Raw genomic sequence first — 25,946 nt, 5'->3', positions numbered from 1 at the left:
CGTGTGCGGTGAAAGAGAAAAGCAAATGAGAGATGATATTGATAGAGAATTACGTATGCGTTAGGCGAGTGGTTTATCTATGATGGTTTCAGTACAGAATGAACCACGGTATCGAGACGGTTATTGCATCAACTGATGCAGCACTTGATGATTTGGTAATCGTAATCGCGATCGTATGTGCTGAACGGTGGTCACCGATGCCTCTTACCCCGGAAGAAGGAAAACCGTGCCCATAGATACAAAGCCAGTCGAAAAATCTAATTATATAATAACAGGAGAAAATCAACGGGATAAAGATATAGAGGCGAGAAAAGCCATGTCAAAAAAGTCATTGGCTTTGCTAGACGTTCAATTGGTATAACACCATGGCAAAAAAACCACAATTCCGTCAGAAAAACAACAGGAAATAACGTTTCAATATGCACCTATACACCGAAAAGAAAAACGAGAATATCGAATCGAAATGCGGCGATTATTCCGTTTGTGGTTACAATGTTTCAGATCGACAAGGAATAAAAAAGAAAATAATACTGAAAATTGAAACAAAATCTATTTGGATTTTCTTCTGTTCTATTAGATATTCATGCTGTTTGATTGAGGTCAACATTTGTAGCCTTCGATAACACAATGTAATCCGAGGGGATTTATAGATTTAAACTATAGCGTCGTTTAGATGACGACAATGTAAAGTGATTTGGTTTTCCCTTGTTTTCAATAGATAACGTCGAGTTTAGAGTACATTTCGTGACGCAAGATGTTTGGCTTATTCATTTACTTTATTCTCAAAAAGAATTCGAAAATTAACACTAAATACATAAGCAAGAAAACCGTTAATCATTACCGGAATTGATGACCGAAAACGAAATGCTGTGATGTTATGCTTCAAGGGGTTTCTTGAATTAAATCAAACAGGCGTCCATTAGGAACTTGTCAGCCGAGTGCGTGTTCAATTATGGGCAAGAGAAAGACGAAAGAAGGGCTTGTACAAGCAAAATGTTTCTGAGAACAATCAGTTGGAACATTGTGGCCGCCCATTGAGCTTTGTAATTGAAATGAATGGTAAAACTAAAATAACTAATGTTGAGGATATTGTAAGTAAATGATCCTACTTTTCCTGCTGGAACCTGCGCGACAACAGCTGTTCTAGTTAAACCTTTCTACCCAGTTAAGTATGTTTACCGCAAAAAAGGAATGAAAAAAAAACAGGTTCAAAAATCCCTTGTCGTCTGAAAGGGTCTTACGCCCTTCCATTGAAAAAAAAAAACCTATTTCAATTTCGTTTTATATTTTTGAGTGGTGGTGGATGAACTCAAATTGGTGGCCGGTCCAGCCATACGGAACCCATGGCCATCACAACCAGCGTCAGGTGGCTTTACCCTCTTTCTCCCCAGCATTGTTCCCTTCCTTTTTACATTTCTTTCCCATCCCACTGCAATGCAAATAAACAGTTATCACGTACACTCATTTCGGCCGCCGTCAATCCCGAGGATCGTTCATCACATTTAATCGGCTCGTCCAGCCTTTTCCTGTTGGTTGATTTTTTTTTTTTTTTTTTCATTCCTGGTCTGCTTATTTTTCCTATCGCTTTCTGCCTGAGACCACTCACGCACACAAGGGGGAACTATAGCCGGATAAGCTGGATGGTCCCAGCCGGAATATGCGCGACGCGCTAATTTAGCCGCCGATTTCACGGGCGTTTTGGGACTGCAATAATGGACGAGTGGTCGTTGACATTCTTCAGGTCTCGTTCGCGAGTTGAACGGCTCATCAATAGCTGCATAACATCTGTGGTCTCTCGCCCTGTTCCTAATATAAATAAATAAGCAAAAGAGAATTGCAGCAGCGTCGCTGCGGTCAAGTTCTCCTATTTGTCTTACTATTACAACCGTACGTTCCTTCCTACCGACATAAAATATGTTGATGCATTTCCACTCGGCCGCTATAATATTATAGTGGATGCTTTATGATAGTTTCCACTCGGATGGATCAGTTATTTCAACGTGGCGATTGCTGCCCGAGAACAATTGAAGACGAAGAAAAAAGCAGAATTAGTGAGTATAAAGAAACGGTTTTACCCAAAGGAAGTTTGCACTGTTGAACGGACCGCGTGCAAAGAGTCGTAAAAAATCGGGCGTTAAATGAATCCAAAAGTTCCATTCTTCAACCCGTATTTCTTAATGTGCTTTTCATTAATGGCGACTAACTGCAATTTATCGGTTTCATAGATGTATGGAATAGCCTCCGTTATGTACACTGAAGGTCATTTGCCCATTTTTCTTTTATTGACAACCTATGTTCTCTGGATTTCTATTTATTTCGGTAATTTTATACACATCTCCGCAACTGTCATCTACTGGCAATCTACGTTCCCGTAATTACCTGTACGAAACGGTAAGCTATTAAGGCACTCCTCGCAAAAATCCGAACATAATTTCTCCACTTAAATGTGATAAGCCCCAATGATGTATTTTCCTTGCAAAACTTAGGTTTTCTGAAAAAATAAATAAAAAAAAGTCGGGCTTATTTTTTTTTTTTTTTTTAAATCGGGCTTAAAATTTTGAGCGGAATAAATGAAACCTAACTTGCTGTACAACCTAATTTGAGCGCTGATTCTGAATCAAATATTAGTTTTCCTTTAAAGCACGTAGATTTTAAAATAAAACGGAATAAAAGTCGGCGTAGTCGCTTAGAATTCGATTAACTCACGGACAACGGGACTGCCGGCCGCTCTCTCCATCTATGAATCGTGAATAGAAGTGGTTTCAACGAGAGCGCAGGAATCACGAACTACCCCCACTCACATGTTTTATATCTCGGGAATGTCACGTCCAAGCCACTTGAACTTCAAAAACTTTGAATAATATTACCGCCTTGAAATGAAGTAGCATGACATCTATTACTAGTATACACACATGATGCAACATCAAGTCTAATCTCCCAGAACACAATTACTGCCAGGCTACTGAGTTAAGTGGAAAACGTATTGATTTATCTGCACGAAGCGACCGGCTTGCTCAAACCATTTTCGAGAAATGTATGGCAATGTACACACGTCAAAACCTTGATAATGATGCATGACTGAACTGGTTTCCGATGGATTTTTGACTTGCACGACTATGCGCAAGAGACACGGTAGGTTGTACCTGACGATGCATATTACCCACCTAGAAGTTGCCACACTAGATTCTCTGAAGCTGATAAGGATTGTAAATCAAAGCTTGGACTACAGCTGCGGTTTTTATCACCGTCCATATGGGAGTGCTTTAAGGAAAAAAAGCAAAAAAAAAATGTTTATTGAAATCTAAAACATTCGTTCAAAAGCCATGGGTTCAGGAACGGAATCTGACTCTTGCCCGGCGCCTCAGATTAGAGCCGCCTCGTACTTGTTGATTATATACGGTTCAGGTGAGTGCATTGTGTGTTCACCGAGCGAGACTAGTGGTTGGGTCTTTCAGTCAGCACGTCTCATCGTCAAGCGAGCAGTGAGTGTTTACAAAGTTCAAGCAAAAAAAAAAAAGCAATATGCATATAGGCATCAAGTATTGGCTAAATAGTTTAAACCTACTGCAATACGAACACCTTTTTGCGAATTACAATGGCGTTCAGGTATTTCTTCAAATAACAAAGTTACTCACCATTTAAGTAATGACTTTCATTAGGATATTCTTTATCTGGATGAAACGGCCATCATGAATCAAATTGGAATAAAAAACGGTGCCCATCGGGCTAGAGTAGTATCCAGTCTTGTTGCCCTCAGATTCGAACTCAACCATCGTAAGTGTTTCCTGGGCTTTAATTTCTTAAAAAAAAAAACACTACCGATTTCAGTAGTCATACTAAGGAAAGTAAAAGGGGGGGGGGGGGAATAATATGAGAGGATTATTTTAACTGCTTAGCTCCGGAAGAGGCTGGTTTTAGATCGCGTGAGTTTTCTCATGATTGCCTCTCACCCCTTATGCCAGACTCCTGCTTGCACATTAACGCAACGGCAAGCGTGATCTACTCACCTTGACAAGTCACCTAAACACGTATCGAGTCGGCCAGGTGCATTCCCTAAAATTCTTATCTTACGAAAAATCGATCCATTTTTCAACCAGTTATGGATTGCAGCTACAGGAAGGCTGGACTGATTACGTGTTTGTATTTATACAACATACCGCTCTGATGCAATGCACTTAAGTCGTTTTCTTTTCGATTTAAAACGAAAATCCACTTGACGATATTTCGTCTGCGCATTTTTAGAATTATTTGTTGTCCAACATATTTTGAACGGATTCCTGCATCCACTTTACTTTGTCTGTCCAGGAAAGCAGCAAAAGGAGCAGAAGGAGCTGAATCATCCCGAGAATCCGGCAAGCTTTTCAACGACCTTCGGCGATGACGCATTGGCAAAATACAGGTGGGTACCGGAAATGAGCAAGATCCCGGATGTTGTCCAATCAACAAATGTCTGACACACAAAAAAAAGCAAGTCTTTCAGTAGTTATTATTTAGAGGAAAAGATTAATAGAAGTACGCGGGATCACCACTAGATGTCGTGAAAGTGTCCAAATGAATATTAAATATCCTGAGAAGTGAGGAATAGGATACAAGAGTTGGCGGCGGAGGGAGATGAAAATCAATATCGGGCTTATTCGGCCCTCACCCTCCCCCTCCAACCGTTGATGGTATCAATGGAGAAGCGAGAAGGATGTCAGAGCAACGTATAGTTTTCCAAAATCCCTGATACAGTATCCCAGTATCTTTGAAAATCACCAGACAGGCCAATCGTTTGAGCTCCGACGAGGGAGGATATCAATAGCGTTATTTCAAAATAGCCTTGGGTCTTTTTTCCTCGTAGCTTTTGTTTGGGTTTGTTTGAGCCGTTTTTTTTTTCTTTCTCTGAATGCGTCGGTGACCCGGTGAATTAGTCATTGAATTCCGAGCTGTCCAGCGCGTCAGTCGGAGAACGATCGCCTTTCTGAATCCAAGCGACTCAGCTGATTTTTCCACCCTCGCTTGAAATATTTTTTGATGTCCGCGCAGGTCGCGTTCGGAATTTGCGCAGTCGGCGCACAACAAGGGTCTGCAGCAACAGCACAGCGCCAGCGTTCTCAACATCTCACGGATGGTAAGTTTTTTATTCTTTGCTTGAAACAACAGCCAACACTTGCCTCTGTCTGCTTCAGTTTTCGTTCACTCATCGCGTTTTTTATTGCAATCCAATCGACAGCAAGATTACGACAACATCGTCGGAACAGATTTGACGGAAGCTGAAAGCCTTCGTCGTCAGCTGGAATGGGAACTCAGTCTGGATGGGCGCTATCTCGACTCACACGCTTGGTATAAACATACAACAACAGCGTACAACTGTCATTGATCGATCCGACGGATCTCGATCCATTTCAACTTTTCCTTCCCCTCTTCTCCCCTGCCATTGTTGCCATTTAGGTACCACGGATCGATTCCTCGCAGCCACGCAGAAACGTTGTTAAAAAACGATGGCGAATTCCTCATTCGAGATTCTTCGACAGGTCAACCGGGCGACCTTGTCCTCTCCACCGTCTGTAGAGGATCGCATCGCCATTTTATCATTTCCAAGGTAAGCCAACTGTCATGAAAAGAATGGAGCAGAAGCAGTAGCCTTCGTTCGAAAAATGCCATTGGAACTTATTGTCCATCTCTGCTTACTGATATCCATTCGTTCTATCAACAGGTGACCATTCAACCCAATACGGTTTACGAATCGATCCAGTACAGATTGGAAGACGAGCCGTTCGAAACGATTTCAGATTTGGTGACGTGTTACGTCAGCAGCGGCAAGGCCGTCACGGCGGCCACGGGCGCCAAAATAACAACACCCATTAACCGAACGAAACCACTTTCGTTGTACTCTAGTCAGTACGGTGTTGCCTCGCGATCGTATCATCCATCATCGACCAGCGCGAGTCTATCCGGTGGCGCTGGCTTGTATTCGGGTAGGAACTCTCTACCGGCGGTGACAGGCAGAGTGCGGATGGTGCACCCGACGGCCCGGGAGTACTCGACGCAATCATTGCCTCGATCTACACCGTCTGCTTCCAATCGAGTGATGATGAGGCGGAGACCAAGCGATCCTTCACTGTCGGCAGAAGGGGCGTCACTTGGATGTCCTCCAAAACCCCGTCGAGTGCCGTCACAAATCTACCAACAAGAACAAGTTGTTCCAGACGAGCCTGTTTCTCTCAACCAGATTAAAGAAAGCATTGCGCTGGATGTTGACGAAAATAATGAAGCAGAGGACGTACTGCCACAGCTTCCGGCTACGTTACCGCGTTTGAGACGACCCGGTAAATTCCCAAACCGGCCCATATCCGTCACCCGAAATTCTTTCCTGGATCGACGGAGTTGCGATTTGGATGCCGAAGCCACGTTCAACCAACCGCACCTGACGAGCAACGAAGACAATCAATCAATCGTCAATGAAGGGCATCCATCATCACTGCATCGCCAATTCCCATCGTTATTCGACGTTGTGAACTTTCAAGTAATATTCTTGATTGATAACAGTTTTTGATGTTATTATTTCTGATTAGATAAAAAAAAATAACAACGAACTTTCCATTCACCTTGCAGACACTCTTGTTACCGACTATGGAGAACAAGCCGCTAGAAGTGAGTTCCTTAGAGGGACTATCCGCGGTGTTAGACTCGCACTCTTCCAAATCGATCGCTTTACATCTGTTACACGGTAGAAACAAATAACAAATTTAAGTAACTAAATTTCTTGACTTTATTACGATTGGATTTCACGCAGGCGATCTTGATGTCCTGGGAGGTTTGCCCGAGCCGCTTTTAGATCATACGCTGTTTCACTATCAGAGTCACTACGTTGATCGTGGTATCACATCCGGCATCGAACTCTGCGTGTTACCCAACGGCCAACAGTTACGTCTCGATCTCTTAGAAAGGTAATACGCGTAAAAAGCCAAAAGATTCAACAACTTTAAATTGTGTGTACATTATTGCAGGTCACATTGCTTGAGATTATTCGTGGCTGTGACGATTCTCACGTGCCCAACAGTCGAGGACCGCACGGCAATGTTAAATTTATGGATTGAAGTCGCCATCGAGACCAAAACAGCACTGGGAAACATGTACGGTTTCACTGGCTTAATGTTCGGCCTTTGCATGCCTCAGGTAAGTTATATATTTTTCATTCGGAATTAACGTTGAAGGCCGGTTTGTTTAACTTCTGACCTAAATTTTGCAGGTTCAACGTTTGACAGCGACGTGGAATTTATTGAGGCAGCGGCATACGTCGGCGGCTTGCACGTTCGAAACCCGTTTGAGGCCCCCTCATCGAACTGAGGTCGTTGCTCATGCACCCAATACCACCATTCCCGATTTACATTCTGCCATTTTGCTGTGGACGGCTACGATGGAGTCTTTCACGCTTGACGATGGAGCGACGTTGCCTCTGCTCAATGTCCATCTGCCTTCGACAGGTCCTGATTTCGGATTGGATCTGTTGGCAAGTCACATGGAATTGATTCAATCTTGGTCACGCAACCTGCCACTCTACCTGCGCAACAGCAGAAAAGTTTTGGAGAGCGCCACTATCGACGAGATCTTGACAGATGTCTTCCGCACCGAGTTTCAACTGAAATTCCTGTGGGGCAGTCGGGGCGTGGTAGCTGATAGCCATCAACGCTACGCGAAATTCGAGCAAGTTTTAAACGTCTTATCTGAAAGTCGCGAACCCAGTTAAACGATACCAATCACTAGTTGGTCTCTACCCCCACATGTGGAATGATTTCGATTGTGTTGCGGATTTGTTTGGTTTCTTTTTAGGGCTCTGAGTGATCAAATTATCTTTCTCCTATCAAGGGGAAGGAAAGTGACGAGCCTGATCTCAAAATCCATAATACGTGAAATCGCAATCATTTTGTGAAAATTGCCTCTTGTTTTCTTTGGCCAATTTTGTGTTAATACTATTGTGTTATAGATGCCATATATTGTGGGGAGGTTCTACATGTGGGTGGTCGACATAATACAGTGTTCCTATTTATATCATATTCCGTGTCCAAAAAGTTAATAAACTGCTCACGAAAGTTTCGCTTGAGTTCCGGAGTATACTTAGTCGCTCCCTGTTAGATTATTATAGGTTCACTAATGTCCGAGTGTACATCGATAAGGAAACCATTTCAATTGTTACACATAGTCCGCTTTAAAGTACCAAATTATTTTAACGATGTACCATACCGTTATTGTAACGTCCTTGTTGGTACAAACGTTAGTGTACCAAACATTCTGGCTAAAAGTGGGTTAGTCTGTGTTCGACTCCGAAAATGGGTACCGGTTAAAATTATTGCACCAACAGGGCCGACGAAACTTTCATGTAACATCAAGTCTTTCTGCACTTATACGCTTTGGTATTGCTCGATACTTTCTCTCTAAATTTGCGTGTTTTGCTTTTCTTTTGCAACCGGTATGTTTGTTTTTGTTACTGGACAAGCCAATTTAAAATGAATTTACTAATGCGCAATGCCTTTCCCTGACAATCAGGTAAAACAAGTATGAATGCTTTACTTATTTCATATTTTCATTTGCTTTTTTTTTGCAAGGCTAGTTGATTTATCACGAAGAAAACATTGAGAATCAAAGTGCCTTTCATTGAGATAAATGTACACGTTTATCAAAAGTTAAACCACGTTTATTGTCCCTCAGCTGCGTGCGCACATAAACGGTCGACATGTCTCGCGAATGGTGCACACTGCCAACAGACTGGCCATTGAGCACGTCAATTTATTTTCTTTTTTTATTAAATTTTTTTTTTTCATTCATAATACTCACTGTGTGTTTTATGAGAAATGAATACATGCATAATAGTATTATGGTTATTTTAAGGAGAGAGGGACGTAATATCTCGCCAATCGCTTGGCAATTAGTAACATTCTTTCGGGGGTACGTAGCAAATGACGATTGGGAGATATATAAAAATGGCTTAGGTGGATCAGAGAAGAAAACACACACAAAACAAATGAGAAAAAAAAAGAAGAAATTAACATGTGATCCACCTGGACGAATAACAATATGGACAAATGTTTCAAAGACTGGACGAAGCAAGTCCGCAGTCTTTTGGAGAACTTTCATTCACTCATTTTACTGGCGAATGTTTTGCGGGTCGAATGGTTTTACATGACCATAGGAAACTTCTTCATCGTAAGAACGAAGAAGTGAAAAGAAAAGAGAGGAATGAAAGAAGGAAGAAAGCCGAAGAAATATATTTAATTTTTAGATAAAGGCTGAGACTGAAAAAAAAGGGTATCTCTATAGAGCTACTATGTGTTGCGTTTCGTCTTTTGTTTCCTAAGTAGTCGATGAAGTTGTGGGCTGTGACTAGAGGCGGCTCAGCCGGACCCTCAAAATCAATAAAGACCCAAAACTGAATCGATGGTATGGATGACACCGTTCAATGTTGTGTTGTCCTGATCGATGACGTTAGCTCCGTTGACCTTAGTCATACCTGGAATATCAAAAGGTGTCACAATGATCAACATGAAGCAAACATTTCTTAATGCTATTGGTACAAGTGAAAGTGAAAAAAAAAAATCTTGTCTTATTAAGAAAGGTGAATCTTGTTTAACTTACCCTTGGCGTGGTAGATGTAAAGGATTTCGAAATCCAGGGCGTAGGCTTTCTGAAAGCCTTGCAGACCGGATGTGTAGATCAAATCTTGGACGACGTGACGTTGCAGCAGCTTGGTCAATTTAGCCGGATCGTTCAGGATTGCGTTCAGCTCGGAACGAGATATCAACGAGAAAGCCTTATTGGTTGGCGCGAACACCGTGTAAGGTCCACCTGTGTGTGGTGAAATGATTTTTTTAAAAAATGTTCATGTTTAGTAAATTCACTTTCCTCGTTGCGGTACTTTGATTTTCATTAACACTTCGTTTTGTGGGAAAATATGTTTGAAAAATTGGACAGAGAACTTACCCGTGGGATTAGCCAGAACAGTCGTTAGTCCCGCTTTATCGATCGCGGAAATCAACGTAGTGTATCGCTGAGCGGGATCGTTCTTGAGGGTGTTGTAGATGTCCGCCTGCGGCACGGGGAAGAGGACTCGATCGACGATATGAATAACGCCGTTGGTGGCTTGAATATCGGGTTTGACAACACGAGCACCGTTCACCGTGATCACCTGTCGGATTACCACATTTAAAAAAATAAAGAAATGAACAAAGAGAAAATTAGGAAAAAAAAAAGAGCCGTGTCATCTGACTTTCTCTCTTGAACGGCCAATCTGTATGCGCCCTCTTAATCCCCTGCCCACGTTCTTTCATAACACATTACGGGTGGGAAGGATAGAATTGTTAGGCAATTCCATCAAAGGCTTGCAGAGAATGAGAGAAAGAAAGAAAAAAAGAAAGACAAGGAATTAAGTAACTTTCACACAGTCGATGCAGCCCACTACGGTCTCCTTTCGACATGTTTGTAACATATACAAAAGGAATAGATAGGACAGCAACAGCGAGAGAGAGAGAGAGAGAGAGAGAGAGAGAGAGAACCGACACGGAGACTGTTTTATTAAATAAAAAGCCAACGGGTCACTACAGCAATGGGAATGACCACCTGCTGCCTTCTGTTTAATTTTCTTGATTATTTTAGATGTTGTTTTTAATAATAATTTTTTTATTTGGCAATGAGGGCCTCTATAACCGTCTTCCATGAATAAAAAGGTGAAAGTTTTTTGTTTTTTTTCGTTGATGTCTTTTAGTCAATGCGGTGGGAATGAATAAAAACTGGTAGAGTTGAACGAACGAGACCGCAAATTAAGGAACGTGGACTTTGAGAAGAAAAAAAAATCCAAGCAAAACAATATGGTGTACCTCAGTATTTACCTTTAATGGTCTCCATTCGTTGTCTTCTGATTCGTAGAATTTGACTCGGAGCGGAGTGGTGAGAAGGCTTTGCATGACGCCGTTGTTTTGCAGAGAGGAAGAAGAGACGGAGCCGGCCACAACGTGGTGCTTCAACAGCTGTCAGAAATCAAAAGCAAAAACACCAAAAAACAAATTTTAGTTTTTTGGAAGAGAAGGCAACACACTGATGGGATTGAAACTGACAGGAACATAGAAAGGAGAAAGAAGGGCAATAGAAAACCGCAAAAGAAGTGTGTTGTCTAGTAACGTCTTGCGTGCCAATTTTTAAAAGTCCTTTTTTCCCATTCTGCGGTAAGAAGCTTTATAGCAGCATTCCTGGCCGACATGAAACAGGTACACAGTTGCTGTCGTCTACATTTTCAACAGCCAAAAAAAGAAAGAAAAAAAAAAGAGTGGCGCGCGAGGCTCTCGTGCGTGTAAGACGCCCGGTGAAAGTTGCTGCATTTGCCCAGTGGGCTTGGAAAGGGGGCCCCGTTTCACCTGTGCGTGTGTGTGTGTGTGTGTGTGTAAGTCTGAAGAACAGGGCCGGCCATCATTCAAGACGACCGGTTCAATAAGAGAAAAGGAAGAATTCGTTTTCTCTCCGTTGAAGAGAGAAGGAAAAAGAAGAAAAAAAAATAACAAACAAGAGAAGCAGAGTGTAGAGATATAGTTGGTAAGGGCTACGAAGCAGCGATGCCTTGGAGCTGCTGAGCCCGCGCCCAGTCGCATACCTGTACACAGTAGAAAACGAAGAGGAAGAGGAACAAAAAAAAAAAAGGGAACACATTTGGTTGAAACCGCCACCGCGGCCCTTAACATTTTTGGATTTTTCCCAAAAATAGCTATGTGTGTTGGTCTTCCATTAGTACACGTCTGTCTGCTTGGCTTTTCTTTTCTGCTAAATCAAAGACTTTCTCTATTGGACAATTGCCAAAACACAATTTTTTTTTTTTTTCAGTGAAAAATATATGGCCCTTCAGTGTGAAGCCGTGACTGGGCCAGCCGTCACGGGCTCTTTATTTTTTGGGTTTGTTTGTTGTTGTTTTTCCCGTGGTTTCTGACGAGACTGTAATCATGTCGAATAACACATTAGCGATCTACTTGTCGGATTAGGGGCAACTACCATCTGCCTTCTGACAGGCTCTAACTTCATTTGCTTCTTCGTTTTTTGTTAGTCGAGTATCGGATGACATCGACACAGCCACAGTCTATGAAATTTCTTGAAAATAAACTTACCGAATTAAGGACGTCGGGGTTTTTGTTGAACTCTTCACTGGCCTTTTCCATGCCGCCGAATTTCTGGATGAGGATTTCGAAGGCCTGGTCGACTGGTACGAAGACGGTAAAAGGTCCTGCGCAGCAAAAAGGAACAAAAAAATAATAATTGATGAGATATCTAATTGTCTACGTCTCTTCGATCTCTTTTGTCCATATTTGTTGTTTTGATTATTGCTGAACAGCGATAAAAAAAAGAAAGGGAGAAACAGAGAGAGCCTAAAAAAGGAAAAGCGGGTCACATTTTCCCTTTTCATTTGATTTCTTGGCCAGACGTTTGCTCTGCCCTTACCCAGTAAAACAAAACCAAAAAAACCTGTCTGATAGCTGAAGTAGGAAACAAACAGGGCATTCGAATTTGCATAAATACAATACACGAATCCGGCTTGTGATTTTCTGCCTAAACAATAAAAGGACCGTTGGCGCGACGTTCACGAGTTCTCACCTTCTTTGTCAAACATCTCATCCAAACCGGATAGGACGAGAAGATCGTTCAACGTATTGAGTCCGAGTTTCTCCAATTGCCATGGGATGGAGCCTTCAGACCATTGAGATGCTTCCTCCTTTTTGCCATCATCAACAGCAGCGACAGCGGTAGTAGCAACTCCGCCAGGTGGTGGAGGAACTGGCAATGCGCCGATGGAATTCGTCTGGATGTCCTGGTCGGCTACTGGGGCATGTGTGCTGTAGCTAGCTGATTCCTCAACAATAGGCGGGACGGTGACCGGTTCCGAATTTGCGTAACTGCCCGATTGGACAGACTGTTCGGGCTCCTGTTGTTGAATGGCTTCGTACGAAGCGGCCGTAGTGCTTTCCTGTTGCGGTGGCTGATTGTAAGATTCTGGGGCAGCATTCTGTTGAGGTTGACGAGCGTACAAAGGCACAGGTAAAGGAGCTTCGTTATACACAGCTGGGGGAGCAGATTGATAAGATGCTGGAGGAGCAGCCGGTTGCGCTGGTGGAGGAGGAGGTTGGTACTGAGGTTGAGGAGGCTGGTAAGGCGCGGGTGGCGGAGGTGGAGGAGGCTGGTACTGAGGTTGTTGGTATTGAGGTTGTTGGGGAGGAGGAGGTGGTGGGGGAGGCTGGTAAGGAGCCGGTGGAGGTGCCTGACTATACGACGGCTGGCTCTGCGGAACGGGAGCCGAAGCGTAACCGCTCGGTTGCTGATAAGACTGGGTCGGAGGCGATGGAAGAATTATGGAAGATGGCCGAAGATAAATCGGTAAAATAGCCGGCAGGTAAGCAGGTCTTGGACTCTGAGGTGCTGGTTGCGGAGCGTAGTGTTGCGTTGGTCCAATCGGTCCGTGCTGTTTCAATCAGAAGATAAAATGAAAAGAACAAAGAACAGTTAGATGACTATCCTTACACAGCGAATTACATTTGATCACATTTTGTGCATTAATGGTGAAAAAAAAAATGGTGTCACGTCTGATTGAGGTTAGTTTCAGTCGACATTATTATAAAACATACAGGAAAATGAGGAACTTCAAACTACTACAATAACACCCCACAGATGTGCCAACCCCTTCATTAAGGCTTAAACAGGTTACGAGAATGAGAGAATTTTTGGCAAAAATAAAAAAACAAAATAAAAGATGAGAAGGTAGAACAAGATCAAAGGTCCCGGCCTGGAATGTCAACCAAAAAAAAAATAAAATAAATTAGAATATGAATATATACTATATCGTATAGAGCGACATATATAGACATGTGAAAACACGTAAACTTTTCAGGGGAAGCCATGGAGATTGGGGCGCTGGCAAGCAACGCACACGACCGAAAAAAAAAAAGAAAAGAGTAGAAAAAAAAAGAAGGAAGAGAGCGAACAGGAGAAATCGGGGTCGAAGGTGTTCTCATGAACTCGCCATTAAAGAGGCAATCATTTTGGCTCCGGAGAAACGAAGACAAGGGACAAGAAGAAGTGGAGGAAATAACAGTGGCATGAAAAAGGACCCCCCTCCCCCCCAAAAAAAGAAAAATGGGTAATCAATGAAAAATAAAATAATAAGAATAAGATAATTGAAGGGCAAGATGACTGTGATTGGTGCTTCCTACAGGTTTACCCGTGACGAGAATCTGTTCTCTTTTGCAATTGAGGAGTGGGGAAGAAAGATGAAGAACTTAAAAATTGAGTGAAAAATCTAGCGCTTAAGTTGGGCTAATACAGATAACTGGTTAGCGTTGTAGGGCCGTCGTGGAGCGGGCAGAACCATGCGCTTGTGTTGGTGATCGGGTCTTCTTGTCGGATGACGGGAGTGTTGGTAATGAAGCCGTTGGCTCGGTTGTCCGTTGAGCTGTTGGCGATGATTGTTATTGGCGATGGGCCGCACAGATTCAGTTTCAATCACCGCCGTTGGCCGGACGACGGGAGCGACAACGTGAGAGCTGTACCGGTGATCACCGGTAGTGGCTGTATGACGCTGTCGCCCTACTTCCTGTATGTGTACAACATCAAAGACGATGGGACCCCCCCAACGAAAGTTAGTTCGTGTTATGCAATTATCATACACGCCCAAAGAAAACAACCTGTTCTGTTTTTTTGTTTTTTTCTCTTTTCTTTCTGCATGACTCTTGAATTTTAACGTTAAAATAAAATACCACACACGCGCACGACACGCACGCATGAATTCGCTTGGACTCTTGCCCCCACGTACTCGATTGATAAGATGGCGTTGTTTTCTCCGGTCATTCACGGTGCCATTCGAATACAGATGATAAATACGAGAAGCAAAAAAAAAAAAAAAACTGCCAATTACGGGGGGGCTGACGGCCGTGGAGAGAGATAACGAACAAAAAATGGAATTATACACACGAATATTGTTTAATTGGTTAGGAGAAAGTCAGACCCGCGTGTGTTCGTTTATCTTATCGTTTTGTTGGTTTTTTCTATCCGCCTGTCTTTTGCGCCACTATCCATCAATTTCACTGAAAGATTGTTCTTTGAATGAATGAAAAAGAAAAAAAAAGCTAGACGGAAAATACGAGTCTCCGTTTGTTTACTCACGTCGAATAATTTGTGAACGACGTAGTCGGCATTCACCTTCGGGCCGTTTAGAAATACGAAATAGTCACGATAATCAGTGCGAACTAACAAAGTGTGTGCGGAATGGCTTCCTTTTCCCATTGCCTTGATGATTATCCCTTTTGGTACGGTATTGCCCTAGTTCCAAGATTTAAAAACCACCCACCCAAAACGAAAGCCAAAAATTGAATTCTCGGGACTACGTTCAAATCAAAACCAACCGGGAATGTCCGTTTTCAAATTCGGCCCCCAAACCTTCCATTTTTCTATTGACGTGTACTGATGGTTCCCCTATTAATTCATTCAAATTTTCAATCCGGAATCCAGGAGAAAATATGCACAACTTTAGCACAAGAATTATTTTTGAGTTAAGATTTTTGTGTGGAGTTAGTTAGTTTGACAATCGTCGCACTGTTGTCGATTTTCTTTTCACTTGCGGATGTGAAATTTCGGGTTTTCCCCCCTCTTTTTTTAGGGGGTAATCTCGGGAGAAAAAGAAAGATATTGAGAAGGGTCACCCTACCTGATGATGATGGCCACCTTTATCTCGTTTCACTCGTGTTTGGCTCCACGATTCTTGGGAGAAGGTTGACGATGCCATTAAGACAATCAACAGGACGACGATAGATGAGCCTCTGGCTGCCATCATTTTCTCTCGACTTTCTTGCGTTGAACCGGCGTGAGCGCGTGCGCTTCAGTTATTTTCTCCTCGTGCAAAACGGGAATGGGGACTTAAACAGCTGATATCTGTTTCAAACAAAAAAAAAAAATTTAGGGAGGAAAAACAAAAACTACGTGTAACGTTTTTCTTTGGCTCGTAATAACGTTAAGAACCAGGTCGAAATTATTAGCGCAGCTCACCTGTCGATATAGCTGGCGTGAATCTTACAAATTGCGGGACACTTGCGGCTTTTTCTCCGGCTCTATAGGTCTAGAGTAAGAGGAACTGTGTATACTTGTACAGTAGACGGAAAACAGAAGATGTAAGGCACTCGATGCGGTGAATGAAGGAGCACACTGGGAGCACCACCGTCCTTGCTCGATATCTCAAGAGCGTGTACGAACAGGTTGAAGGAATCCTCCTGCCTAAATATATAAGGGGAGTCCCTTTCACCTTCGATCGGTACGTGGCTATGCTTACACACTGGCTGGCCATCCCCTTTGCCGCCCACCTCCCCATTCTTGTTGAGAGAGAAAGAGAGAAGCTTTTTTTTTTTTACACTATAAGCTTGCAAGCATAGCTAAGCCAGTGATGGTGGCTTTTTTTTTTTAAAGAAGGGAAACGGGAAAATGTAGGTCAGTCGGGCTTGGGGCCGCCTACCTTCCTACCTTTTTTTTCTGCCCGCCTCAACACCTAGACTTCTCTTTTTCTCCGAACACAGCAGACTACAACTGCACGTCCATACAAATGGCATCGGATTCTGGGCTCCCCATTGCATTTTCTATACGTACGTGTGTGAGTGTAGTAGATTAGATTGCTGTCTAATCATGTAAAATGAATTCACAAACAAATCTGCAATCGAAATTTTTACACGCATCCGGTTTGGTTTTGGGCAAAAGAATTTCGGGAATGGGGGTGAAATGAAGAAGAGAATAAAAATAGTAGTTGAAGACCAGCACGTACGTGATTTTTCGAATGATGGTGATGGAGAAGGCAGTGGAGAAAGAAATGAGGAAGAACCTTCTCTTTTCCCTTTCGTCCTCCCTGATCTCATTTTATGATATTTAAAATGCCAGCGGACAACACACGAGGGAGAATTCAAATAAAAGGGTGGTTCTGTTAGTGGCATGAGATGCTGTGAAAGAAGAACGATTCCAATGCCCTAACTACTGGTGGCTAGTTCAGCCGGGCAGCATCTTCATTGCTGTGTGCCCTCAAAACCTGTATCTGTCACTGGAACACTTTCTCTCTTTCCTTATCGTCTTCGCTCAAATATAGAACGATGGACACAATAATGCCCTATCGATTAGGTTTTTGTTTTCGTTTGTCCACTTCTTTAGTCAAATGGCATTTCCGCCAAGGCATTTTTCAAACGGAATGAGGATGACCTGTTACTTTGACACACTTTTTATTTTCTTCGTCTTTCCTTTTTTTTTTTTTTTAAAGCTGCAGTTGGGTGTACAAAGAAATCTTTTCTTTACACCTCTCTCTTTCATTTATAAAAACGGCCACATAGTAATGCACATCCACCTTTTTTTTTATGTGTACTCAATGGCCAACAAACAGGAGTGTAGGAGATGTTCAGCGGAACGCGGAACATCCGATCGATGAGGCTGTTGTTTTGAGTGGTGTTTTGAAACATTGTATTCTAGTCGTCAAAAACAAAATAGGAAATGAAAAACAAAAATGACAAGCTGCAAGAACATCGGCTTGCACGAAGGCCTCAGATCGCACCTACGCCAAGAACAGATTGATTGAAGGCGCATGGGGATCGTGACTGGGCCGCTTCGACATTCACATACTGAACATTGCTAAAAAAAAAAACAACGCGGCACGATTTACGCGGAGGAAGATAAAAAAAAGAGGGAAGCTTTTTGAAAATTTATGTTTTAGTAGATGTACACAAACACTACAAATATTTTACATTGTTGTTATTGTCGTCGTTTTTCTACTGAAACGCTTGATTGAGTCGTGCCGTGAACCCCATGCAGAGCCTTATGATAAGCCTGTCGGTTTGCGTACACGTTCCACCCATTTTTTCTTTTTTCTTTTTCTTTTTCGTTTTATAATAACGTGATTGGCGTCCATCATCAACCATTTTCTTATATTGGAATCCGGACATGATAAGAGGTTAGGGCGAAAGGGAAATTGGGTTCAAGAGGTTGACTAGATAAGAGATAGACGAGGACGACACTCCTTTTTTGGGATCGATGTAGGAGAAGAGAAGAAAACAAAAAAGCATAAAATAGCCCAACAGCAGCGCTTTGTAGATGTAGAAAGAAGAAGTAAGAAACGAAGAGAAAAGATAGTCCATTACTCTTCCTTTTGGCGAAAGTTGACGTCAACAACTAACTGCCACAAATGTTTTTCTCTTAGTGGGCCATTCGAAGATTTTCTTCCTACCGTTTATATGTGGCGGACCTTCCTTTTCTCACTTTTCATTTGCCATCGTAAATAAAAGATTGTAAGATTTTTATTTTTCATTTTCTCTGTCTCTCCTCTATCGCTTGAAGGCTTCTTATAGTCCAAAGAAGGATGTGCACTAATAGAGTGCATTGCTGTACTATATGTGCGAATGCATGGGGGGGCCGAACCCGTTCTTGCGCCATTCCCGCGGCCTGCCACTAGAATGAATTGTTTATAGTGTCCAAACTCAGCGTGCCGTCCAAAAAACTAAATCCGTCTTACACGTATATTTTCTCTTCCAATGTGTTTCTTTTGTTTTTTCCCATTTTCCTATTTTTTTTTTTTCTTTTACGTTCGTGTCTTTTTGCCAGTCCTCTTCATAGAAAAAGGAAGAGAAAACAAAGTTAGAGGAGTAAAACAGCAACTCAATCTCGTCAAGCACTTTGCACACACATATATACATCCCCCTGCGCTTTTTTTTTTCTTTTTGGCGCATCTTCTCCTCGAGTTGGCTATCTATTTGATCCGCTTTCTCTTCAATTGTCTATAACGGAGCAGCGTCACGTATTCTGCGTGTCGGAGATGGTTATGTGTGCCGTTTTATGTAGCGATGTTACTATATACGATCGCTGAATTACCTACATTCGAGTGACGACAGCGTCCAAGAAAGAAACACAGCCTCCCGGTTAATTAGTCTTCATCCGTAAAATAGAGATCTAATAAAATTATAGCCTATTGTAAAAACGCAATACGAGCTCGTGGTCTATGAGAAAAAATTTCGATTTATAGTTACGTTGGGCTAGCGTATTTTACCGCAAGAGACGAAGACCCAGTTTTTTTTTGGGGGGGGACTGGTGCAAGCATCTTTGACGGTAGAGACACTCGCAGCTGATGTTGGCTTACATACCGTATTGTTTCTGATTTTTATAGTGTCTTTAATTGTATTTGATATCTTTCAAAGTTGGATATCTCGATTGGCAAAATCGAATTCCTTGGAAACTATTTTTGTTTTCTCCTTTCTTTTGTAGCAACAGCATTTCGTATAAACAGAGTCTATTACGACGTGTTCCATTTGCTTTCTTTTATTGTCTCTTTTATCCATTCAGGGTTTTTGCGCTTGCAGATAGAATATATCCATAGCCCCGTTGATGAGAAATGCCGTTGAATTCAAATCACAATCGTGCGGTTTTGTTTCGCTTTTTTTCCATGTCATTGCATTTTGTCTTTTTCTTTTTTTTTTTTTTTTTTTGCTTGTGATTACCAAGCAGTCGCTGGCGGGGGAAAGCTTTCGACGCAGTCCTCATTTGCAGGGGCGTTACGTGGTGGGAACAATGGGGCAGTCTAAAATACACACGAGGAATAACGAATATACATACGCATTGCTCGTGTGTGCACGCAGTAACATGGAAGAAGCTGATGGAAAGAGCATTTCTACATATGCAAGAATGTTTGAGCCAAAGAAACACGGAAACAAACGAAGTGGAGCTCTCACGAAATTCAATAGCATTTCTTTCCCCTTCTTATTCCCTCCAATTTTTGTTGTGTGATTTCTTTCCGCGTGCTGCGTTTTGAATAATAATTCGTCTCTTTTTTTTTCTAGGTTTCTCTGAATGGAAGGCAGTAACAGGTCGCAGGCAACGTAGTTGTCTATTCAAACGGGTTTCATTGCTATCGTATCGATTCGTCTGATTGGAAAGAGAGGGGGGCCATCGTTTACATAATGGAACTCATTTCTATTTGGGGCAACGCGACGACGATTCGCAACAACGCTTTTTTCTGCTATCATCGTCGTTCAGTGAAAGACAGCAAAATTAGAAAAAAAAAATGATAATAAGAAAGAGAAAAGGCAATTTTTATCCGTTATGGTTACTTGGTTAGATAGAACGCATCAACGAATTTGACAGCGCTTATTTTAAAAGAGAGAGAGAAAGAGAGAGAAAAAAAAAAGGAACAAAATTATTGTCGCCCCGCCCCAAAAGTTAAATGCTAGGCAAGGAAACATGTTGGCATGGACGCTTCCACTTATTTTGCTTTGTGACGCAACTCAACTGGTTAAGAAAAGACAATGATTGCGTACATATGCGGCCGTACGTGTAATTGCACCAATGCAAAAAGGAATGATTGTACTTTACCGGTACTATTTCTCTGAGGCTATTATACCATTTATGTTTCATTCACCCAATGCTGGCGACAGAAGATATGTTTAATACGTCAGCTAAAAATATAAGATTAAAAAAGATTTCTAGAAAGTCACTGTCTCGCCGCTTCCAATTGTGATTGCGATGCATTGCCGCCGAATTTTCGTCCGCCACGACCCATCTTTAATTTTTTCCGGCTTTTCGTCTCGTCATCTTCGTCACCTAGAAATGCCGTCAAAGCGACGAGACCACAGCAGCAGCGCATTGAGGAAGGGTGGAAAAAAAAAAGAAGTAGATCAGATAAGATAAGAGCGCAGCGCTCTCCTTTTTCTTGTGCTTTTGTTTCTTTTTTCTTGTTTTAAATCGCAGCTGCACGCACAAGGGCCTTATTTTCCGTGTCTTTTTCGAGAAAACAAAAATGAAAAGGAATTTTGCCGACGCATTTGGGTCTGAACCGACACAATGAGAGAGACAAGCGATCTCGATGCACAATCAAAGTTTTCACCAATGTGTCATTAACCGGACGTTAATTGGCATGAATTTGACAACAACCAACGCTTTGCGTTATAAAACAAGTGTATGCTGTTTTTCTAAGTTTTCTCCTTTTCGAAGAGAAGTTCTGAAACAATGCAAGAAAAAAAAGTTTGAATTAAAAAGAAACGCATTTTCTTTTTATGTCTGTTATTATTTTTGGTTTGGAGTTTTACGATTTTGCTCGAATTCAAGTCGCGTCATGTTCATTCATTCGCCGTGGCCTTCCCCTCTCGGTAACAATCACGCGGCATCCGATGACAGTAAGGAGGACTGTAAAGCGGAAAGAAAAAAAAAACAAATGAAACAAGTTAAAGAAATTGTGTCAAGTTCTTGCAGTGAAAATGTCGAGGAACAAGAATTGATAGCCGTGACAACATTCCTGATCTTTTTCATTCAACTAAAGATACACATGCAGCAGTATATTATTTATTGGTCTGATTTACATGAAAGTTTTCCCAACGCATCGTAAGGTCTAACTAGTCGAGGATGAAACAATAAAAAAAATGGATCAAAAGCACAAAATATGGCGATAGTTCTTGGACCACTTAGTTTTCGTTTTTTTCAGCAATTTTCTGTGGCTGTTGCCCGTCCGGAACGGTGGATCTAAAAGGTCTAGCTTGTTATACATTGTTGTTTTATACCCATCGACGTTTTTTTTTGTTCCTTCCACGAAGAAAAAAAAAAAGCGGAATAAGACCAGTAACAAATCGTTCCGTTCCAAACTAATTATTCTTTTCCTAGCGATTGTTGACTCTTGTTTTTTTTATAGTCAGCCTTTTTTTTTTTTTTTTTGCTTTTGTTTAGTTCTTTTTTTTTCTAGAGCGGTTTGTTCCTTCTCGGAACCGGTACAGAAGAAGAAAGAATGCGAAGCGTAACCACTTGGATATGGATTGGATACGTTCGTCATCATCTTCGTGATGCCTGAACTCGATTCCGGCGTGTTTCGATCGGACAAGCCCATGACATTCCGTAAAAATGGACTCTCTTTTCCTTATAAAATACGAAGATTTGATCTCGGTCAGCAAAAAATGTTGAGACTGCCCTATTGTTTTTGTCCGTTCTCTTTTCTTTTTTCTTTTTCAAAAAAGGCTATTTGTAAACCTTTTGAATATGATTGAGAGTAAAGTCGGAAAGATTGTCATGCTCTTAGACCTTTTGGTTTACCGTCGTTGTTTTGACTTTGTGCTCGAAAAAAATGTGAGAATGCGGAACATCTCGGGCATTCCTTCTTTATTTTCATAAACTTGCTCTCCGCACCAAGAAAAGATGGCGTAGTAAATCCAGCTCAGAACGTCAACGAATTTCTTCTTACGTATTTTATTTTTACGCTTCCAGCAGAGACTCTTTTGCTTTTCACTTCGTCTTCTCATATCTCCTTCCTTATGTTATTAAACACACATACATATTACTTTTTCTTTTTCTTTTCTAAAAAGAAAAAGAAGTGAAAAACAAATTTCTTTCGTCTTCCATCATTCGGCCAAGACTGGTTATTTGAACTCACGCAGGGAGCGCGCACACACGTACAGATGCGGCCATACTAATTTCATTTTCTTTTCTTTCTCTATCTGTCTTATTCTGCTTTCTGACTGGTCAACGTTGGCCCACTGGCCAAACAGTCGGCTGTCTGTTAGTCTGAATTTTCCACGGTTGCGTCGTCGCCACTTCCAGGCTGCCAACAGTACCGATTGTTTTCCGGTCGGCGCGTGAATTCAACAGCGCGCATCACACCAGATGCCAACGCAATTCCCCGCGGTCTCGAAATGAAATAAAACTAAAGTATAGTAGTTTAGCTGTTGTAGTTGGTGGCAACGTATCTAGTATATATACATATATAGGATAATAATCATCATGGAACATGTATAGGAACGAGGAAAAATAAAAGGCGAAGAATTTCTTTTTCAAATATCAAAAAGTAAATGGCTGTTTTTTTTTCTTTCACCTGTTGCCTTTTTCTTTTTCATTTCTGGTGCCGGACGAATAGAAAGCCAAAGTCCCTCATATTCACAACACGTCAGTTAACGTTTACTTGAATAGAAAATGGCTGTCTTAAGGACCTATTAGGTGTCACAAGTTGCTCTCCCTCAGCTTGGCTCGTCTTTCACCAATTTTCGTCGCTCATCTTCCAACAGCGAATCAAATGTCTATTATGTGTTATACGTGACAGGCGATAGCAGTCGTATTTTTTTGTCCATTTTTCAACTACTCAAGTTCATCTTTTTTTTTTTCCCCATCTAAAACCAAAAATGAGCCCGTTTAATCAAACGATCGTTAACATTTAAACATCTGGAATTAGTGTTCTTCTTTTTTTGGTGGTTTAGTTTTTATGGCAATGCACCCTTGTATCATGTAGAGAGTTAAATGTTAATAACAGAACACATTTAAACTCTATAACCTTCTCAAGTCCAGATGTTGTCCTTAAATCTTCGTTCAATTTAAAAAAACGACGACTACCTGAGTATTAAATTTTAATATTCATAGAATATCAGGCGTTTTACGACTGTGATACGCTAGAAAGTGACCCACCGACATTTTTCTGGTTTGTTTAAATGTGCCTGAAAGTGTGAAATTCTTCCGTGAAAAACATGCGGGGAAACATCTAACCATTGGATCTGAAAGTTTGAAGTCGCTCCTGTTGCTGGGCAGAGTTATTGGCTTCTATCTCTCATTGCGTGTGCGATAATTACAATCAGAATGACGTCATCGATTGCTGCAGGTGCTTATTCGAAGCGGATTGAGGCGGTGGTTGAAGAAGGCTTAACCGATATTCCCATACTCTGGATGTCCTGATTCAATTTCTCCGAGCCGGCCCAAACTGCGTGTATAGCTGTATACGTCATTCGCCCTTAATTGCTCCTCGATACATGATTCTCCCAAAATTTATGGAGGAGGGGGGGGGGGGGGCAAGGTTGTCCTTTTTCGGAACGTGGATTGAAACATTGAAAACCTCATCCACCTAGTCAAGGGCGATCCATTATTTCATTGCCTTTGAATCTCCTAATAGCCTGTCATGGAACGTTGCGCTTGACCACACGCGTGCAGTTGATTACATCTGATGGCAGGTGACTAGTTGGCCTTACCTTCTATCATATGGAGGCTACATAAGGCGGGAGGGGGCTTAAGGTACATGAGGGAAACGGTCCATCATCGTACACCCACTACAGAAGTCAATTGAGAACTAAATAACTTGTAGTCCTTATTATATATCTACAAATTTCTACTACCCCACAAGAACGGAAAGAAACATCGAAAGTTTTTTTAAAGAAAGAATTTGACTGGAAGGTAAAAGAATTCTACTTTCAATGAAAGTTATGAAGCAACGATACGATAATATTGTGTACGGAAGGTCGGTGTGTGATTACTCAACGACGACGGAAAGCCCCGACGGGCGAGTTTGGCCATAGCTCATCATCATCAACAGCTCCCGCCCCTCCCGTTCCGCCGTCAAATATACTTTCACATTAATGGATTCTTATTTTTCAAAAAAAAAAAAAAAAAAACGAAAGAAAAAAGTGTTTTTTTCCTCCTCGTCCCTCATCGTCAGGCCTTTGCGCAGCCGAGTGGACGGTATACGAAGTATCCTGGAGAGATATATGAGATAGTGAAGAGAAAAAACATGTACTAGCCGCTAGTTAATAACGCCAACTAGGCCTATAGGCAGAGACAGAAACGTAGGATACAGTTGTCGAGCATCACGGTCATTATATCAGTTGCTCATGTCCATCTGCTACTTGTAGACGGAATGCGCTTTGATAACGCTGAAACGCGCAAGGCAGTCGAGCGTGCTTGGCTCACTAAAAATACATAGAAACGAATGAGAAGGAAGAGGGGTACGCACACACAAAAAAATTACAGTGAAGAATAAAGGAATACTGAAGAACTAGACACATGGGGACGGCCCAGACACATAGGCTGCTAACGTTCAAACGCCACTTTCACCGCGTGATTCCCCAGTGTGTAACGTACGCTGGGTTTTTTTGCTGTGCGGCTGTATATAGTAGTTCAGCTAGGATTAAAAAAAAAAAAAGCTTGTTCTCCAAAGCTTCTTTTCCTTTTTTTTTTTTTTTGCCTTTAATAATATGTGCCAAAATAGGAGCGCTGACCCAGCAAATTGCTAGGGAGAAATACGTGGCATTTTTTTTTTCTTTGTTTTGATTTCTCTGACTGATATAGTTTTTATTGTCAAAGATGACGGGTTGGCTGCTGTTTCTCCTTTTCTCTTTCACATGGAATTAGTTCTATAAAGTGCAGACCTTATTAGGCATTGGCTTGATTGGTTAGTCTCTCTCGAGGATATACACAATCCGGCAGACACAGCAAGATAAAACAGCTCTTTTGTACATGCTGTGGGGATTATGGCTGTCGAAAGAGGACTTGGCCAGACGTGTTGGCCCAACAAATGGAAAGCAAACGGAAAATAACAACAAAGATCCCCCAGCAGCACTAGGGGGTCTCTTACAGAAAGGGCAACACACCCGCCAAGTGCCAAATTTTGTTAAACAATCTTGGCGAGGGACAACAGGATGGAGGAACACGACGTGCTGGACATTTCTTGTATCTTTTTAACTTGGCCAAAGCTTAAAAGAACGGAAGATGTAGTGTCCGTACTTATGGAACGAGTAAAGACTCCGCAAAAATAAACTCGACTTTCTCCAACTGAATTTATGGCCGGTGACTTGGAGAGAAAACGGGAGAACGAATGCCAATGTGATGAGATCAAAACGTGACTAAACGTACAAGCCCCATCGCTTTAAACGACGACGTTCATTCTAAATGCTATTTTTCGTTTTCCTCGTTGGTTAGTAAGTTTAAGATCATGAGAAATATCAACTGATTGAGGAAGAACAGGTAGACAAGGACGCCTTACTCATCGTGATCAAAGGGCACAGCAGGCATCTTTAAAGAAAAGAACTTAGGAAGAAGAAAAAAGAAATGATCGCAGTCAAGGGCTCTTGTCATGTGGAAAAGATTCTACTACATATACGGGTATGTTCCCGCCAAAAGGGGAAATACAAGAAGAAGAACGT

The 25,946-nt window shown here is 41.8% G+C and overlaps 3 protein-coding genes across 5 annotated transcripts in view; 1 reads left to right on the top strand and 2 right to left on the bottom strand.

Annotated features, from left to right (window-relative positions):
- LOC130692514 (laminin subunit gamma-1-like) overlaps positions 1–25,946 on the bottom strand; it is a 73,419-nt gene that overhangs the window by 15,087 nt on the left and 32,386 nt on the right. The gene's annotated exons all lie outside the window — the stretch shown is intronic.
- On the top strand, positions 3,450–8,094 carry LOC130692518 (breast cancer anti-estrogen resistance protein 3 homolog). Its single transcript, XM_057515640.2, has 11 exons — positions 3,450–3,606; positions 3,660–3,774; positions 4,306–4,399; positions 5,026–5,110; positions 5,213–5,322; positions 5,431–5,581; positions 5,696–6,505; positions 6,595–6,709; positions 6,776–6,929; positions 6,990–7,158; positions 7,232–8,094. Exons 1-11 carry the CDS (start codon positions 3,523–3,525, stop codon positions 7,727–7,729), a joined length of 2,385 nt encoding a protein of 794 aa, XP_057371623.1. The 5' UTR covers positions 3,450–3,522; the 3' UTR covers positions 7,730–8,094.
- On the bottom strand, positions 8,653–16,263 carry LOC130692519 (uncharacterized). Of its 3 annotated transcripts, none has more exons than XM_057515642.2 (9): positions 16,045–16,263; positions 15,707–15,930; positions 14,327–14,596; positions 12,607–13,468; positions 12,123–12,238; positions 10,851–11,000; positions 9,958–10,162; positions 9,613–9,822; positions 8,653–9,487 (listed from the first exon to the last, which is right to left on the bottom strand). In XM_057515642.2, exons 2-9 carry the CDS (start codon positions 15,830–15,832, stop codon positions 9,390–9,392), a joined length of 2,037 nt encoding a protein of 678 aa, XP_057371625.1. In that variant the 5' UTR covers positions 15,833–15,930; positions 16,045–16,263; the 3' UTR covers positions 8,653–9,389. The 3 variants fall into 3 exon arrangements, with proteins under 3 accessions (XP_057371625.1, XP_057371626.1, XP_057371627.1); XM_057515643.2 differs by having other exon boundaries at positions 10,863–11,000; positions 16,045–16,261; XM_057515644.2 differs by lacking the exon at positions 14,327–14,596 and having other exon boundaries at positions 16,045–16,260.

This window comes from Daphnia carinata, chromosome 1 (assembly GCF_022539665.2).
Source record: "Daphnia carinata strain CSIRO-1 chromosome 1, CSIRO_AGI_Dcar_HiC_V3, whole genome shotgun sequence".
Classification (NCBI taxonomy): domain Eukaryota; kingdom Metazoa; phylum Arthropoda; class Branchiopoda; order Diplostraca; family Daphniidae; genus Daphnia; species Daphnia carinata.
This window is presented reverse-complemented; position numbering and strand designations above follow the sequence as displayed.